Genomic DNA, 15,487 nt, shown 5'->3' with positions numbered 1-15,487 from the left:
GTTCCTGCCTTCCAACAGCCCGATCCACAGTCCCAGCAAGTCTGAGACCCGTGGAGGCGACCTGAAGCGTGGGGACGGCCATCTTGGAAAAACTACGAAGTGCTGACCGTGCAGCTCCCGAGGCTCCCTCGACGCTGTGCATTGGGGTTTGAGAAGCCCCAGCCCCGAGCAGCTTTTACACCAAAGCTCCCTCCTCCACATTCACTGAGTGCTGCGTGGGGCCCTTCTGCATCTTTCTGCTTGACGCGTTGGTCCGGTCGCTTGCCCGTTGGCTACCGGCCCCAGTACCGACGAACCTTTGAATTTGCTCTGCCAGTCTGGTTGCTCCGTACTGGCCCTTGCTCCCCTGAAAAGGAGCACCCGCTCTGACCTTGCTGGTCCGAGTAAGAAGCGATCTTCGAATCCTGTGTGGGTTGCGCTTGCCATGGTTTGTTTGCTCCAATCCGGAAGCCGACACCGCCGACAGCCAGAGCCTTCGAGGGACAGCTCGTGATCCACTCCTGGACATCCTCGTGCCCCAGAGTCCACGTGGCAGCGGAGGCAAGCTCCTTGACAATCACCTGATTGCGCCCAACATTGCCTGGTTCCTTCCAGGTTCCACCCTGGTCACTGCTGAGTGACCCAGACTCTGTCCCCTCTGCTTTCAGGTACTCTTCATCTTCGATCCACCCTTGGATCGCACCGGACACTTCTCTTCTGGCCGCCTGCAGCATCTTCATCTCCAGGCTTCATAGATCTACACGACGAAAGCCATTACAACTTTGCACCTGTGCACCTGCTTCCTGTGGGTGAGGTAACTCTTGAACGCCGGTGCTCCTGTAGTGGTATACACCTCTAGTGTCTAAGTCTAAAGTTTTGTACTTCTAGTCCAGTCGGAAGACTCCTAAAACTGTAACTCGATAACTTTTACGCACCATTGACTTTGCATTGGTGCATGTGTGTGCTTTAAGCGCTGCCACCGAATCCCGCTGGCTTTTCCCGACTTCATCACTGCTAGTCCCGATTAGTCCCAGCGATTCCCCAGGCCCTAGGCCTGACCACTGTTCGATTAGTGATACTTATACCACTTATTTAGTATATGGTTTGAGTGGCCCCTGGCCTCATCCAAATTGTGCAACTTTCATATGTTTTACTGTGCTTTTGTTTAAACGCTTGTGCTTCTATACTCATAAAGAGTACAGGAGATTATTCTGAGAATAAATACATATATTTTTATAATATATAACTTGTGTGGTGTCCTTTCATTTGATATTACAGGATTGCATTTGGTAAAACAGCTGGCTTCACATGCCCTCTTGAGTTTAGCCTGAAGGCTGCTTAGTCCACGCTACCCCTAGGATAGCTTGTCTATAAGGTTGGCTTACAACCACCACCATAAGGGATTGTTTGGACTGATACAAGGTGCCCCCAGAATTGGAGACATCATATATCAGGCCAACTTCTCACAGAGCCTCATCCCTAATGAGAGCAGCCTTTAACCTTCGCATCAATACCACATGATTTACGGTGTCAAATGCTGCTGTTAGGTCAAGCAGTATAAGGGCGGCCCTACCCCCTCCATCCATCACCTTGCGGATCTCTTCTGACGCCATGATCAAGGCTGACTCAGTAGAGTGCCGAGATCTGAAGCCATGCTGGTTGGAGTCAAGGATGTTGTTATGATCCAAATACTCCGTCAGTTCAAAGTTCATGGCTTTCTCCAGGATCTTAGAGGGTAGCAGGAGACAGGATATTGGGGGATAGTTTTTGTTCTCCAAGGGATCTAGTGTGTTTTTTTTAGGATAGGTCTGATACAGGCCTTTTTCCAAAGCAATGGAAAGACACCTGAACTCATAATCTCATTTAGTTAGGGGGTCAGGGAAGGACTGATCTCCACCGGAGCCTGATGTAAAATGTGCTGTGCGCAAAGGGAGTGGGGCGAGAGAGCGTGGGGGGCGGGGTCAAAGGCGTGGCTAAAAAATGAAATATTCTGCAATCTTTTTTGGTCCTTCACCTTCAAGTAACAACACAGCAGCGGCTCCTCTGTTAAGGTGGGGGAGCCTCACCCCACTGCTCTCTTATCAGTGAAAACATAAAAAATAAACAGATAATAAAAAAGGTTATTATCATTTTATCTTTCCTCACTAAATCAAGTCAAAGGTTGGGCCGGGCTATCCTGAATGACAGCAGTTGCAGCAGGGAGGAGGAGTGGTGGGCTCTGCTGTAAGTGTGCATGTAGGTTTGGCCAGCCATCTTAGGACAGCCAAACTGACATGTGCACTTAGATCTCTCCACCCCAGTTGTGCTTAACATCTGAGTGGAGAACAGGCACAGAATCCCAGGTCCTGAATGAGTGTCAAACCAGAGCAGGCACAGGCTACCAGGCCCCGAATGAGTGTCAAACCAGACCGCTCAGACCAATCCCAGCACTTCTGTCATGCTGGGTAGTAGTATTCCCAGAATAGGAGCAAGGTCTGGATTGGCATATGGGAGCCTGCGCAGTGTGCACCAGTCCGCCTGAAGTCTGGGATAGGAAAAGGAGCAGAGGAGCAGGGCCACATCCGGCAGCGGCAGGTAAATAGTCTTTTATTTTCTCTCTTCTTTTCTCCCCCTACCACCTTTTTCTTTTACAGCAGTCGCCACTGTAACTACATATGAAAACTTAAATGAAAAATAAATGCATGTCAAATTAATCTGTGGGAAATTCACTATCATCCATTATGAAACCTTTTGTTAGTTAATGCACTGCAGAGGTCTGTGTCTGTAACAAGAAGGTCACAGAATGAAACTCTGGTTGGTACAGTCGAGAACAGTGGCTTGTGTATATTTGGTATTATGATGTCCCGGTCTGTGACAGAAAGCACAGTGCATATGTAAGTCAATTACTTTAAACTTGTAGTACTCACAGTATAAGACAGGCAGCTACAAAATATTCAAAAAGGTTCATTATTAAAAAAACAGTGCTTCCAAAATACAGATTTTAGGAATGCCAGTGCATTTTTTATAGTTGTCCTTTCTTTAAAAGCACAGACTTCACAGCTCAGAAGATAACGTCCTTGCATTACTACTCAAAAAGAAGAAATATATGCCATCCGAAATCTTCAAGTGATTCATTCAATTAAAGCAAATACCGGGTTCCTAGCACCCTTTACATTTACAGTTTGACCATTTGTGCACATTTACGTTTCTTTCAGGAAAGCAGGCACCCAGGCTAGAAGACGTGTTTAGCTGTATGTCCCTCCTACAATTTCATAGCACAGGAGACTCCCTGCCTTGCACTTTAACTGAAGCATTTTAACTTTTGAAATGAACCCTCCCGAGACAGTTGTCCTTTCACAAAAAGTGGGTGAACTTTTTGTTCTTAAATATAAAAGTATTGGCGCGTGGTGCCTACCAGACCCTCCCGCCCCCTCCTTCGCCCACTGGCCTTTGTACATTTGTAAACTTGGAAAGTGCACAGCAGTGTTCTGGGACATAATTTTGAGACCCAAAGACTTTTGGAGCTCTGTTTTTTCGCTGCGGAGTAAAAGAGGTCTTACAGGATTAGTACAAGCCATTATACTTGAGCCCCTAGTCACTGTTAGGTCATGCCATTGTAACCCTTATCTGTACATGGTCCGTATCAGCATTCTGGAGTCCTGGGGGTGGGGTTCTTGTTGATTCCGACATAGAGAGCATTGCCGTAGGCGAGTCTGCAGCTGATTAGGGCGTTGGTAACGGTCGTTCTGTGTTCAAGGGGGATCCATTTGAAGGACTTTCATAGGAGTCATAGGGTGTGGAAACAGGAGGATGAGATAGCGTTGATTTTGCGGTCCATCTTGATCTCGGAATCCAGGATGATTCTGAGGTTGCGTGTGTAGTCCTTGGGGGTGGACGGGTTCCAGGCGTTGGGGTGTGGACCCATGATGAGTGCTTCGGTTTTGTCTGTGTTGAGTTGTAGGCAGCTGCTCTTCATGCACTTGGTGACTGCTTCCATTCCTTCTTGAAAGTTATGTTTGGATATGTTGAATTTGTTCGATAGGGAGAGGATGAGTTGGGTGTCGTCTGCATTGGATACAATCTTGAGTCCGTGGGATCTGACGATGGGGGTGAGCGGGGCCATGTAGATGTTGAACAGGGTGGTGCTGGTGAAGGATCCTTGGGGAACTCCGCAGGTGATCAGTGTGGGATCTGAGAGGAAGGGTGGGAGTTTGACCCACTACGTTCTGCTGGAGAGGAATGAGTGGATCCAGTCGATGGCCTTGTCACGGATCCCTGCGTCGTAGAGTCTGCTTGCTAGGGTGCGATGAGAGACTGTGTCGAAGGCTGCCGAGAGGTCCAGGACGATGAAGGCACAATCTCCCCTCTGTCGAGGAGGGAGCAGATGTCTGTTGCGACGACCTTTTGAGCACCCTCTGCATTATTGTGTATTTGAATTTTCTATAAATAAAAAATATTTTTTTTTGATAATTTTTTATGGGTACTGAATTATTTCATGATTTCTTTGAATGGGATCTTTTTTTATCATTTGAAGTCGCAAATGTTTAATTTTTGAACTAGGAACCTGGACTACTGTAGCATTCACAGCCCCATGTTTGGGTTACAGGGCTGCCTCTGTTTGTTGTAATTTCTATTAAGACACCATAAGTTGTTTTGGGGGCTCGAACTGTCTAACTAAGGAAGCCACTAGCCCAGTCGTACTCAGTGTCAGGGACACAAAACACGCACCACTGTATCTGGCCGAATGCCCTGACATGCTGCCCTTAATTCTTAGCATATGGGGTGGATCCATAGCAAAATGTTGGAACTGATATTTAAAGTAGCTCTTGTCATATGATTTCCTGCACTGATTTTATAGGGGACAAAATGCTGACCCTTGTATTCAAAGGTACCCATGACTTTGGCTCAGTATCCGTGGTAAATTTCTGACACTGTCACATTGAATGTACTCCTTGGCATAAAGGGCTCACTCATGAAAAAATTACCTTGGTACAGTGGAAGTCATTTTTGACTTAAGACATTTTTTTAAAAACGAGACTGGCTCCTAGGAAAGGCCAAGCTTCTCAGGTTTACCATGAAAGTACTGGAATATTTCATGAGTGTCCTATAAGGGTCTGTGGTACTTTAGCTGCTTTGGTCCCAAAAGTTTCAAAACATTCTTAAAGAAGAAGTCTACTCTCCCTTAAATCATCTACAAGAAATCTGTTAACTTCTTTTGCTTGCAGGAATTTGTGGGAAGCATTACACCCCACCACTTACATATATCTTTTTCCTCATATAAAAGCTTTGAGGTTAGCTCTGATCCATTTCTGGAAATGCTTGTCCTGCCCCATTGCTGGGAGCAGAACTGGCTTTAGGGTGGTGCAACTAGTGGAGCTGCACCTGGCGTTGACTTTGGTGGTGGGGGGCTATGTTTAAAAATATTTTGAGGTTTTAAAGCACACCTACTTCCCTGTCGATCAGGCAGTTTTCTGGCAACAATAAAAATACCAAGATAACGCTGGTGATTAATGTTCCTATTGGTGAGAGTTAGGAATTTTGCCTATTTCAGCTCATGGCAAGTAGCGCATAGGGTTAATGTGCCTGCTGTAAAAAAAGTGTACCATGCAGATTACAGAATGGAATGTTAGTGAACTATGAGTAGCACTATAAAAAAATGAAATGTGTCTCACAAATTGGCCATTTGGAGAGTTGAGGTGCACCTTTGGAGAGAGGTAGTGAGGGAATCAAAAATTTGCTAGCATTTGCGACAAGAATTTTCAATTCTATTAAGGACACGGAGGCGAGGATTATGTTTCTCAATCTTTACTGCCAAAACACAGCAGCCAATGAAAATGCATATTTTCATAAATACAGTATAACAAAACTACATTTCCCATGATACACACATGTATAGGCACGCCCCCATAGTTCAGAAGAACCCTCTGCGTGCCTCCATCTTCCTCTTTCTTTGTAGTGAACACAAGTCCAATGCTAACCTGAATAACTGTACAATTCCTCCAACGTGGAAGAAACAATGATCATCAGGCATAGGTTCCTGGCAGCCTTCTTCGTCTATTCAGACTTCTTGTCTGATCCTGAAACAAAGGAAATGAAACAACCGTAACCACTGAATATGTGGGTGGGCAAGCTTGTTACACTTAATCAAGCTGGGTGGGATAATCCTCGCCTCCGTGTCCTTAATAGAATTGAAAATTCTTGTCGCGAATGCTAGCAAATTTTTGATTCTATTACAGGACCGGAGGCTTCAGATTATGCTAGTTTACCGCTCTTTAAATACCACAGACGTAATATCACCCACCGGCTTATAATAATATGTCTTAACACCTTGGCTGCTTGAGATATTCCTCTCCTGTGCTGGGCCCTAATAGAAATGGGTGTGGTCATGACGAGCTCAGCTCGTCATGAGCACACAAGCACTGTGCCTCATGACGAGCTGACCTCATCATGAGCACCGAAGGGGTTAAAAGTTTACTCAGAGGACCAGTCTGCACAAAGCATAATGTCCTGAATAGTAGAACCCAACATGAACGTCTTTGACGCCATAGCGCCTCTTACAGAATGAGCACCAAACATTTGAGTGTCAACACCAGCTTCTTTCATTATAAAACTAAGCTATCTGGCAATGGTGGCGGCCGACACAGGTTTAAAAGGTTTCTGCAATGCAATCAGTAACTGAGAACAACCCTGAGGCCGCAAGGCCTTTGTACATTCCTCGTATGCCTTTAAACATTGTACCACACATAATTTGTCATTTTCATTAAAGGAATTATAATCAATATGACGTGACAATGTTTTAGTACGAACTGTAATGGTGAATGAAACCCCTTCCGGGGTTAATACTCTACCTGTTACGTCGAGTGCCCTCACATCTGATGAACATCTGCACGACGACAGGCAAAGCAGCATGGCCAGCTTGGCCGACAACTGTTTTCTGGATAAGAGTGTATTAGCAGGCCATTTATTAAATAAGGCAATAACTAAAGAGACGTCCCATAGAGCCGTATATTTGGGTTTAGGCGGATTGGCAACCCTAATTCCCTTAAGTAGTTTGCATACTACCGGGTGCATACCTACCGGTTTCCCATATATCTGGGCATGCCCCACAGAAATTGCCGACCTGAAATTGTTCACTGAACGATAGGCCAGCCCTTCCGCTGCCTTATCCGACGAAAAATTCAACACATGGGATAATTCCGCCCCCACAGGATCCAGATGTCGGTCCAAGCACCAATCTACCCAGTTCTTCCAGGCTGAGGAATACCGTTTCCTGGTAGAAGGTGCCCAGGCCTGTCTGATGAATTCAGAAGTCCTGCTTGAAACTCCTGGGAGCTGTCACTGTTCCCTGAAAGCCTCCTTGCCCTCATCTGAGTCTGCCCTCTAGAATCAATGGATGTCGCTCCTGAAGAGGGTCCAGCAACAGCACCTCCGACTCCGGTAGGAGTCTGGGGAGATCGCAACTCCACTGCAACAACTTGGGGAACCACGACTGGGACGTCAACCACGGCGTCACCAAGACTATCTCCGCCCGTTGCTTGATCACCTGCGTCATGACTCTGGATATCAGCAAGAACGGGGGAAACGCATACTGGATCGCAGACGACCAAACCTGGAGAAAGGCATTGGTCGCTTTCTCTAATGGGTCCGGCCTCCAGCTGAAAAACTGAAGGAGCTGATGTGTCAGTCTGGAGGCAAATAGGTCCATCGAGAACGGGTCCCAAATTCTCTGAAGCCACTGGAAGACTTCGGGAAGCAATTTCCAGTCACTGTAATCCCTCAGGTGTCTGGAGTTCCAATCCACCACCTGGTTGGATTGTCCCGGGATGTATTCCGCCATCACTGAGATCTGATTCGTGAGGCAGTAATGCCAAAAATCTTCGGCTATCTGTACAAGAAGAGACGATCTTGTGCCGCCCAACTTGTTGATTTACCTCACCGCGGACACATTGTCCAAGCGTAGGAGGATACAACAAGATGTCTGCCTCGGAGATAGTGTCCGAATTGCGAACGACCCTGCGAGCAGTTCTAAGCAGTTTATGTCCAAGGATAGCTCTTGCTGTGACCATCTGCCGCCCGTGGAGACGTCTCCGCAGCGCGCGCCCCAGCCCCAACGGCTGGCGCCCGACTCGATTAACACCTCTGGTTGAGAGGCGAATCTCGCTCTGCCTTTCCAGGCGTCCACATGTCTTAGCCACCACTGTAATTCGGTTCTGCCTTCCTCTGACAGAGGAATGATGTCCGAGTAGGACAATCCCCTCTGAAGATGCCTGATTTTTAGTCGTTGAAGGGCCGTGTAATGAAGAGGGCCCGGGAATATTGCCTGAATCGAGGAGGCTAATATCCCCACAACTCTGGCAATCGCCCTGAGTGTGACTGTCTGACTGTTCAACAGCTTCAGGATTTCCTTCTTGAGATCCCTCAATTTCGCCCTGGGAAGAGACAGATGGGCCGACAGTGAGTCTATCGTAAACCCAAGGAAGTCTATTACCTGAGTTGGAACAATCACCGACTTCTTTTGATTGATAACAAATCCTAAGCTCTGAAGCAGAGTAGTCGTAAGGACGAGGTGTCGCTCTAGCGTGCTTCGACTCTGTGTCATGGGGCACTCTGATCTGAGTCGGTTACGTACTTCTCTCGAGAATCCCTTCCTCAGATTTTCATGAAGGTAATCTGAAACCGCAAGAGGCGGTATCCAGTCCGAGGACCGGGGGTGGACGATTTCTGAGGGGTCAAACGTGAAAGGGGTGTTTGGAGGCTCGGCCGAAGCCTTGGGGCCAAACTTGGCTTTCTTCGGTGGAGGAGAAGGCTCCTCTGAAGTGTCAGTGTCTGTGTCAGTGTTAGTGGTAGTGGTATCCGTATCAACCTGAACCTTGGCCGTAGCTTTGGGTAAACCACCTGCGTAGGCATGTTCCGTCGACCCACTAGGAGGCAGGGTCGCAAGAGTCTGGGAGTGCGGCCATTGTTTGTGAGTACTTGAGCCTATGCCCGAAGTAGAAGCCTCAGATTTCTTTTTCTGATGTTTCTTGCCGTAGCCATGACGTTTGGCGAAACCCTCCAGTTGTTTCCTAATTGGGCGTAGGGCTACTGCCACTGCTTTCTGCACAGTTTGAGGGACTTTGGTCTCCATAGCTCTATTAACTGAAGCTTGGACGGAAGCATCTAGGGCTTCCACTAGGTTGTCCTCCAAGACAGCCTCCTGCTGTCCTTCACCAACTTCCTCCTCCCCTTCATAGTATTCTTCAGGGTCCTGAACCCACTCATCCATAATTAGGGTTGGATAAATACTTATATTAGTGGAGCAACTCCTAAATATTCACTACCAGGAGGGGTAATGGGGGGGGGGGGGGGGGGGGGGTCAGCCCACACGCACACAATATAATGCAAAGTTACTTAGACCCCCTCAGCAAAGCTGTAGTCATATAGGTCAGTGACCTGGGCCATAATACTGTCCAGAGAGCGTGTGCTCGCTCTAATGGCCGAGATTTTACAACCTTTGGTGCAGGCGGTTACACAGAGAGGCTGCCGGTGTGCTGAACGCTCTAAAATGCAATCCGAGTCTGCCGAGGAAATCGCGCCGAGGCGCGCAGCCCAAACGCAACCAAAACTGCCCAAAACAAGCCCAATTTGGTCGCGTTTTGTTTTGGGGGCACGCGTCGGCTGTGAGCCACCCGGCCTGTACGCCTAGGAGGGCTATTAGGGATGCCCAACGCGAGTTGAAAGAGAACTTGCAGGTAACCGAGGCTCCTGTGAAGAATCGCGGACGCCCCTCTGCCGGTCAGGGACCGTATACCCAGAGCGCAACTATCGTTGCGAGGTCGGCAATGAACCTGACTTCAACTGAAGCCGTCGCACAGCCCGTGTTACCCCAGGCGATCGCGGCTTCATGAGGCGGACAGGAGCGAAGCTCTGAAATTATGATAATACGGCACAATCGATCCACAAGTGAGCTAAGGCACCATACATAACCAGACAATGTCAATGAAACAATTCCCAAGTATTAAATGCATTCAACTATCCCCATGCCAAGCAAAGTAAGGGAACCAGTAAATAGGTGCACTTAACTCTTGCTGTGAGCAGCAAAGAAAGAGGAAGATGGAGGCATGCAGAGGGTTCTTATCAGGGTTGGATTGGGATTGAAAATCGGCCCGGGCACGCAAAAAAAAAAATTCGGCCCACATTTGCATAATCACTCCTCAAATCACTGCTATGGCGTAATCATATAAAAAAAACTTTAGGGGTGGGGGGTAAAACAAAATGCATACGTTAGTTTACAGTGGTGAAACAAGTTAGGCCACTTCTCCTCAGGCCCCTGCCCCCACTCAGCATGTGCAGACATTAATGGGCCGGCCAGCGAGACAAAGGAATTGACACCTCTTGCCAGGATTGGATTGGGATTAAATATCGGTTATGGCACGCGTAAAAAAAAAAATCGCCCCACATTTGCATAATGCCTTTCCTCAAATCACTGCTTTTAGCGTAATTTTACATAAAAGGGCGGGGTAAAAAAAATGCACGCATCAGTTTACACTAGTGAAACACACCTGAAAACAAGTGAGGCCACTACTGCTCAGGCCCCCTGCCCCGCTCTGTATGTCTACATTAATGGGAGGCTCAGCGAAAGAAAAGGGGTGACACCTCTACCTGTTGCTGCTATACGGGAGATAATGAGTTCCCATCTCCCTCCAGAAAGGCCACTCAGACACCCACTGGGCTGCTGGCGGTATAGTCGAACAATAGAGACGCCGCCTAAATCGGCCCGCAGGCTGCTCAAAAGCATCCCTCTGCTGTAACTCGGACCCCGGCCCCTCGGGCATTGCCCGAATGCCCCCATTACCAATCCGACGCTGCCTCTTGCCTGTTGCTAAACGGAGGTAATGAGCGCCCATCTGCCTCAAGAAAGGCCACTCAGACACCTACTGGGCCGCTGGCTGTATTCGAACAATGGAGACAGCGCCCAAATGGTCACCCCAGACATAAAAAAAAGAGGCCCACAGCAGCACTTGGACACAGGCCCCTCGGGCATTTCCCGAATGCCCGCGTTACCAATCCTACGCTGGTTCTTATGGACTATGGGGGCGTGCCTATACATGTGTGTATCATGGGAAATGTAGTTTTGTTATACTGTATTTATGAAAATATGCATTTTCATTGGCTGCTGTGTTTTGGCAGTAAAGATTGAGAAGCATAATCTGAAGCCTCAGCTCCAGTAATAGAATTCGTGCAGGGGAGGAGAGCGCCAAAAAAAGACTATCGTATCGGCCGCCACTTATCGGCCGCTGGATCCCGCCCTGCCTGGGAGTTTTACGCTGCTCCCCAACCCTCCCAAATTCGGATCTAGTTGCGCCCCGGTCTTAAGCACTTTTCAAGGGTTAGAGTTGAACAGTCTTTTCTGTCCATGTCGTTAAGTGAACTTTGGGTCATTTGAGCTGATTTTGAAACTGGTTGCGCTTGCTTACCAAAGTGTGCCTGGCAACGATTGTTGTAACATTCCATCGATGCGTTCTTGCCTCGATTGTGAACACTGCACACGTTCTGTCACGCGGCGCCATTTTAGCCGGGCGGAGATTGGGGAGGAGGCTTCAGAGCGCGGGGAAAAAGAGGCGAGGCTGGGAGATCTGAGCGCAGGACCCGCGAAAAGTGCGCCTGCTAGCTGCAGCTCCCGCCACAGACTCCCGCCGAGCACTGACCCTCCAACTGCTCCGGGCCCCCACACTGCCGGCGCAGAAGTGGCAGGATTTCCCCCCCAGCTGTATGTACACCGTAAGGCTCACAGCTGCAACGCCTGGCTTTGGCAGATTAGACCGTATTTCTGCTCTGCCGTCCCTGCGTGGCTACAGTTTGCCAATCCCTTCCTTGTTGGTGTCTAGCTGGGCCGCTGACACGCTGCATCATCTCTGCGGGTTTTGGGGGCACGATGACGCGAGCCGAGGACCCCAACCTGCAGCCCCTGTTGGAGATCCTGGAGGACGACTCGGCCTCGCAGACGGAGCGGACGGACGCCTTCCTCACCCTGGCTAAGTGAGTGCGAAAGCATCGCTTATATGGTCCTAAAAGAAGGGGCCATGTGACTCTGCCGCACCCCACCGACCCAGGGGCTGACATGGCACCGCACTGACCGAGCTGCCCTCTGAGCCCACGTCACTGCCGACCCCTGGCACTTCAGTCTGGAAAGTGCTCTAGTGTGAACCCTTGCTTGGGCATTTCCTCCTTGTCATTCTGGACAGACCCCTTATTGATTTGTCTCTGGCACGGTCGCTTACAGTCTTCTTAACATGCTGCGACCCTGAGATAGCCTGCCGTAGTTTATAATCACTATGGCCTGGCCCAAACGAAACATGTCTTGTGTACTATGATCTTAGTGCAACCAGCATCACAGCATGCAGTTCAGTGTGTTATGACGTTAGAGTACCCTGCTGTGGTCAGGATGTAGGTGCCCTGTAGCTGGTCACGTGATACTGTCACTGAGCGGAGGATTAAGTGAACGCAAATGCAGGTCTTAACTCCGAGTGCGCTACTGTTTAGGCCTAATGCCAACATTTGTCTTTATTTTCCGCCAAAATGATATATTTTGCTGTGCAGTCTTATGTGTCTGTGCTTGTTCAGATCTTCTTTACACTGTCCCTGTTAATTTGTCACTCTCTATTAATTGTTTGGTGCATATCCTGTTGGAGATTTTTGGGCATCCTTACTTATTACACCCTGCTTATTTATAACTTAAGATATCACTAAATGAGACCCTTCTTGTCACGGTTATGGAACCCCCAACCACGGTAACTTTATGGTGTGCCACTTAGGGTTCCGCAGAGTTTGTTTTGGGGTAAATCTAACCCAGTAATAACAGTGGGATGGAAATTGATTTTGGCTGTTCTTGGACGACTCCTAAACCTCCCTAGGTCATCACGGGCAGCTTGAGTGCATTATGATTTGCACGATTTCAAGGCAGGGCGGCCATTTGAAACGTAAGTGCCCTGTATTTTAAATTGATTTCGCTGAGGTTTAACACACTCTTTTCGGACTACTCAGTCTTGTTTTTCTCTCGAATATAAGGTGTGTGTGTGTGTGTGTGTGTGTGTGTGTAAACATGTCCTCCTGCTTCGATGTATATCTCGCGTATCTCCAAAAATACGTGGTTACTTGCATCGTTTGGTTTATTCTAGGTATGTTCTTAACTGGGATCTCTTATGACACTCCACGCGTTTTAAGTCGCAACCCCCATGCCAGATAGCCCCCTCCCTCTCCGTGACTGTGTTTTTATTTTTTGTCATTTGGAAACTACTGCTACTCTTTCTTGATTAGACACGTATTTTCTGTCCAACCCTTTTGGATAAAATGCTTGTATATCCGCATTTCCAGCTTCTAACCTAATCGTTCCTCAATAAACATACACACGTTTTGCGTTGTATATTTTCACACCTTTACCTGCACGAATGTATGCTCTTAACATTCGTTGAGGATTATCGTTTTACTACAGTTTGATTGAGTTCCCAAGCCCATTGCATTTTAGATTATATTTAGGATAGTTGCTAAACGTTTTTTTTGGATGCTTTGGTATGTCCACTTTTTAGAAATGGAATGAGAATGTCGTAATTGGCAAGAAAGTGGACTAGGTGAATGGGCTACATGGGACTAAGTCACTTGAGTTTTACTCCCCGTCGGATCAAGATGTCACCTAGAGATTTGCATTTCCAAGGTTTGATTGGGCCAAACAATATTGCTGTATTCCTGCTAGAGTATATAGCATTATTTTGTTTCAGCCCTGATGCAGAATATTGCACTTCTCTATTTTATTAATACCCCCTGTGTTTTGTGGCACAAACATTGAAATTGTGCTGCACACATTTGCATTTTTTTGCAGCAATATTTTGGCATTTTATTTTACTGATGTCCCTTAGTTTATCACAGTTTAAAGCCCCCAAAAAGTTATTCTCCTGTCATTAACTTACCCTGCCATAACCCTCCTATATCACCACCATCCCACTTGTCACCATCCTCAGCAAGCCTCCTGTGATAGTGTCTTCCTCTGCCACCACAGTCATGTCATCACCTTTCCTTGCCATTCCCGTTATGTCACCACTCCTCCTCCCATGACCTGTCACTTAGCTTGCTCTGCCACCACCCCCCATGCTTCTCTGCCTTTACATCTCTCTCTAGTAATCATCTCGCTCTGTCCTAACCTCCCTCTATATCGCCTTCACTGTACCGTTATCACACTTTTATGCCATTGCCAATCTTTTCAACCATAGTAATATAACATTGATTGGAACGCACAGTAAACACTTAATATTTTAGCTAATTTTGTGGCAACTCATCTTATACTGCATTCGCCTGCCTTTTGTACAGCGTGCGATAACATTTTCTATTTTTATTGTAGCAGCCTATTTTATACAGTCTGTAATACACTGTTTAAACTCCTGGTATGTATTCATAGTACTTTGTCAGACGGGGCCCTCATATAACCATAGATACACAATGCTATTCCCAGGTGCACCAACCAGGATTCAGATCGGCGACCCTCCGGCTACACTGACAGAAACCTGAACTGATTGCAATAACCAGCTGGGTTTTCCTAGCAGATCAATGCATTTCTCAAACATGAGTCTAACTTGCATTTGTCATTTTAAGGTGTGTGCATCCCGTGCTATATACAATTACTTGTAGGTGAAAGGCCAACAAAATAGTTCCCAAATATTTTGTTTGTGTCTGACCCGCCCCCTTTGTGTTCAGTATCATAGTCCCATACATTTTTTAAAACTCTTTAACCACTGCTTATACGTTAATAATCAAATTATACACATTTTTGTTTTGTGTGCATCATATCCCAGTAAGTTAAAACAAAATATGCTGCACAGATAAGAGGCGGGTGCCTTGCTTGTGCTCTGCCCAATGATAATTTTAGGAGGGAAGAGGTGTGGAGGAAGTCCACGTCTTGCTTGTCCAACCTGCACGCATACCTGCAGTGAGAACTGTGCCTGTCTTATGTAGGCAAACGGTATGTAAAATATGAAAAGGCGTGTACATAGCTGCAGCTATGACACTTAGACACGCTGACCTGCTCCTGCAGAGAACAACATTGAAACGATTATTCAGCCAGTTCCACAGAGGCACACGCGGGCCTGTTATGAAGTGCTTTGTGCAGATATCTAATAGCCTTGTGCCATTGAAAACACGGAATAGGGGAAAAAAGCCTATCCCTGTGCTTAAAATAGCTTTTTTTGTGTGGGTGCTGTCCCTAATCGTTTTTTACATTTTTTTTTATAGCTAGCTCGTATGTAGTGTGTGTAGAGGGGGAGATCTCCCCACACATACTCTCCACCCACACACTATAATATCAGTGATGTAATAAGCAGTGCATTGCAGGGGCGTACGTTATACTTGTCTCAAGTAAATAACTGCCAAATTTCTCTGGTTTGGTTTCTCATACAAAACGAGAGAAATTTGAGCTAACTATAACGCACGCCCCAGCAATGCACTGCTTATGACCTCACATATTACATCACTCATGACATTGGTCAGTAACATCACTTATGAC

The 15,487-nt window shown here is 47.2% G+C and overlaps 1 protein-coding gene across 2 annotated transcripts in view; it reads left to right on the top strand.

The window, feature by feature from the left end:
- The first annotated feature begins 11,502 nt into the window (after positions 1 to 11,502).
- Positions 11,503 to 15,487, top strand: part of RIF1 (replication timing regulatory factor 1) — a 424,226-nt gene continuing 420,241 nt past the window's right edge. Inside the window, exon 1 of one of the 2 annotated variants that reach the window (XM_086957241.1) lies at positions 11,503 to 11,976. In XM_086957241.1, coding sequence (XP_086813367.1) covers positions 11,873 to 11,976 — 104 coding nt within the window. In that variant the 5' untranslated portion in view covers positions 11,503 to 11,872. The remainder of the gene's footprint in view (positions 11,977 to 15,487) is intronic. The other variant, XM_086957240.1, reaches the window with a different exon arrangement.

The sequence above is a fragment of the Lissotriton vulgaris genome, chromosome 2_1 (genome assembly GCF_964263255.1).
Source record: "Lissotriton vulgaris chromosome 2_1, aLisVul1.2, whole genome shotgun sequence".
NCBI classification, from domain to species: domain Eukaryota; kingdom Metazoa; phylum Chordata; class Amphibia; order Caudata; family Salamandridae; genus Lissotriton; species Lissotriton vulgaris.
The sequence above is the reverse complement of the archived record's forward strand: the minus strand, read 5'-3'. Positions and strand labels throughout refer to the sequence as shown.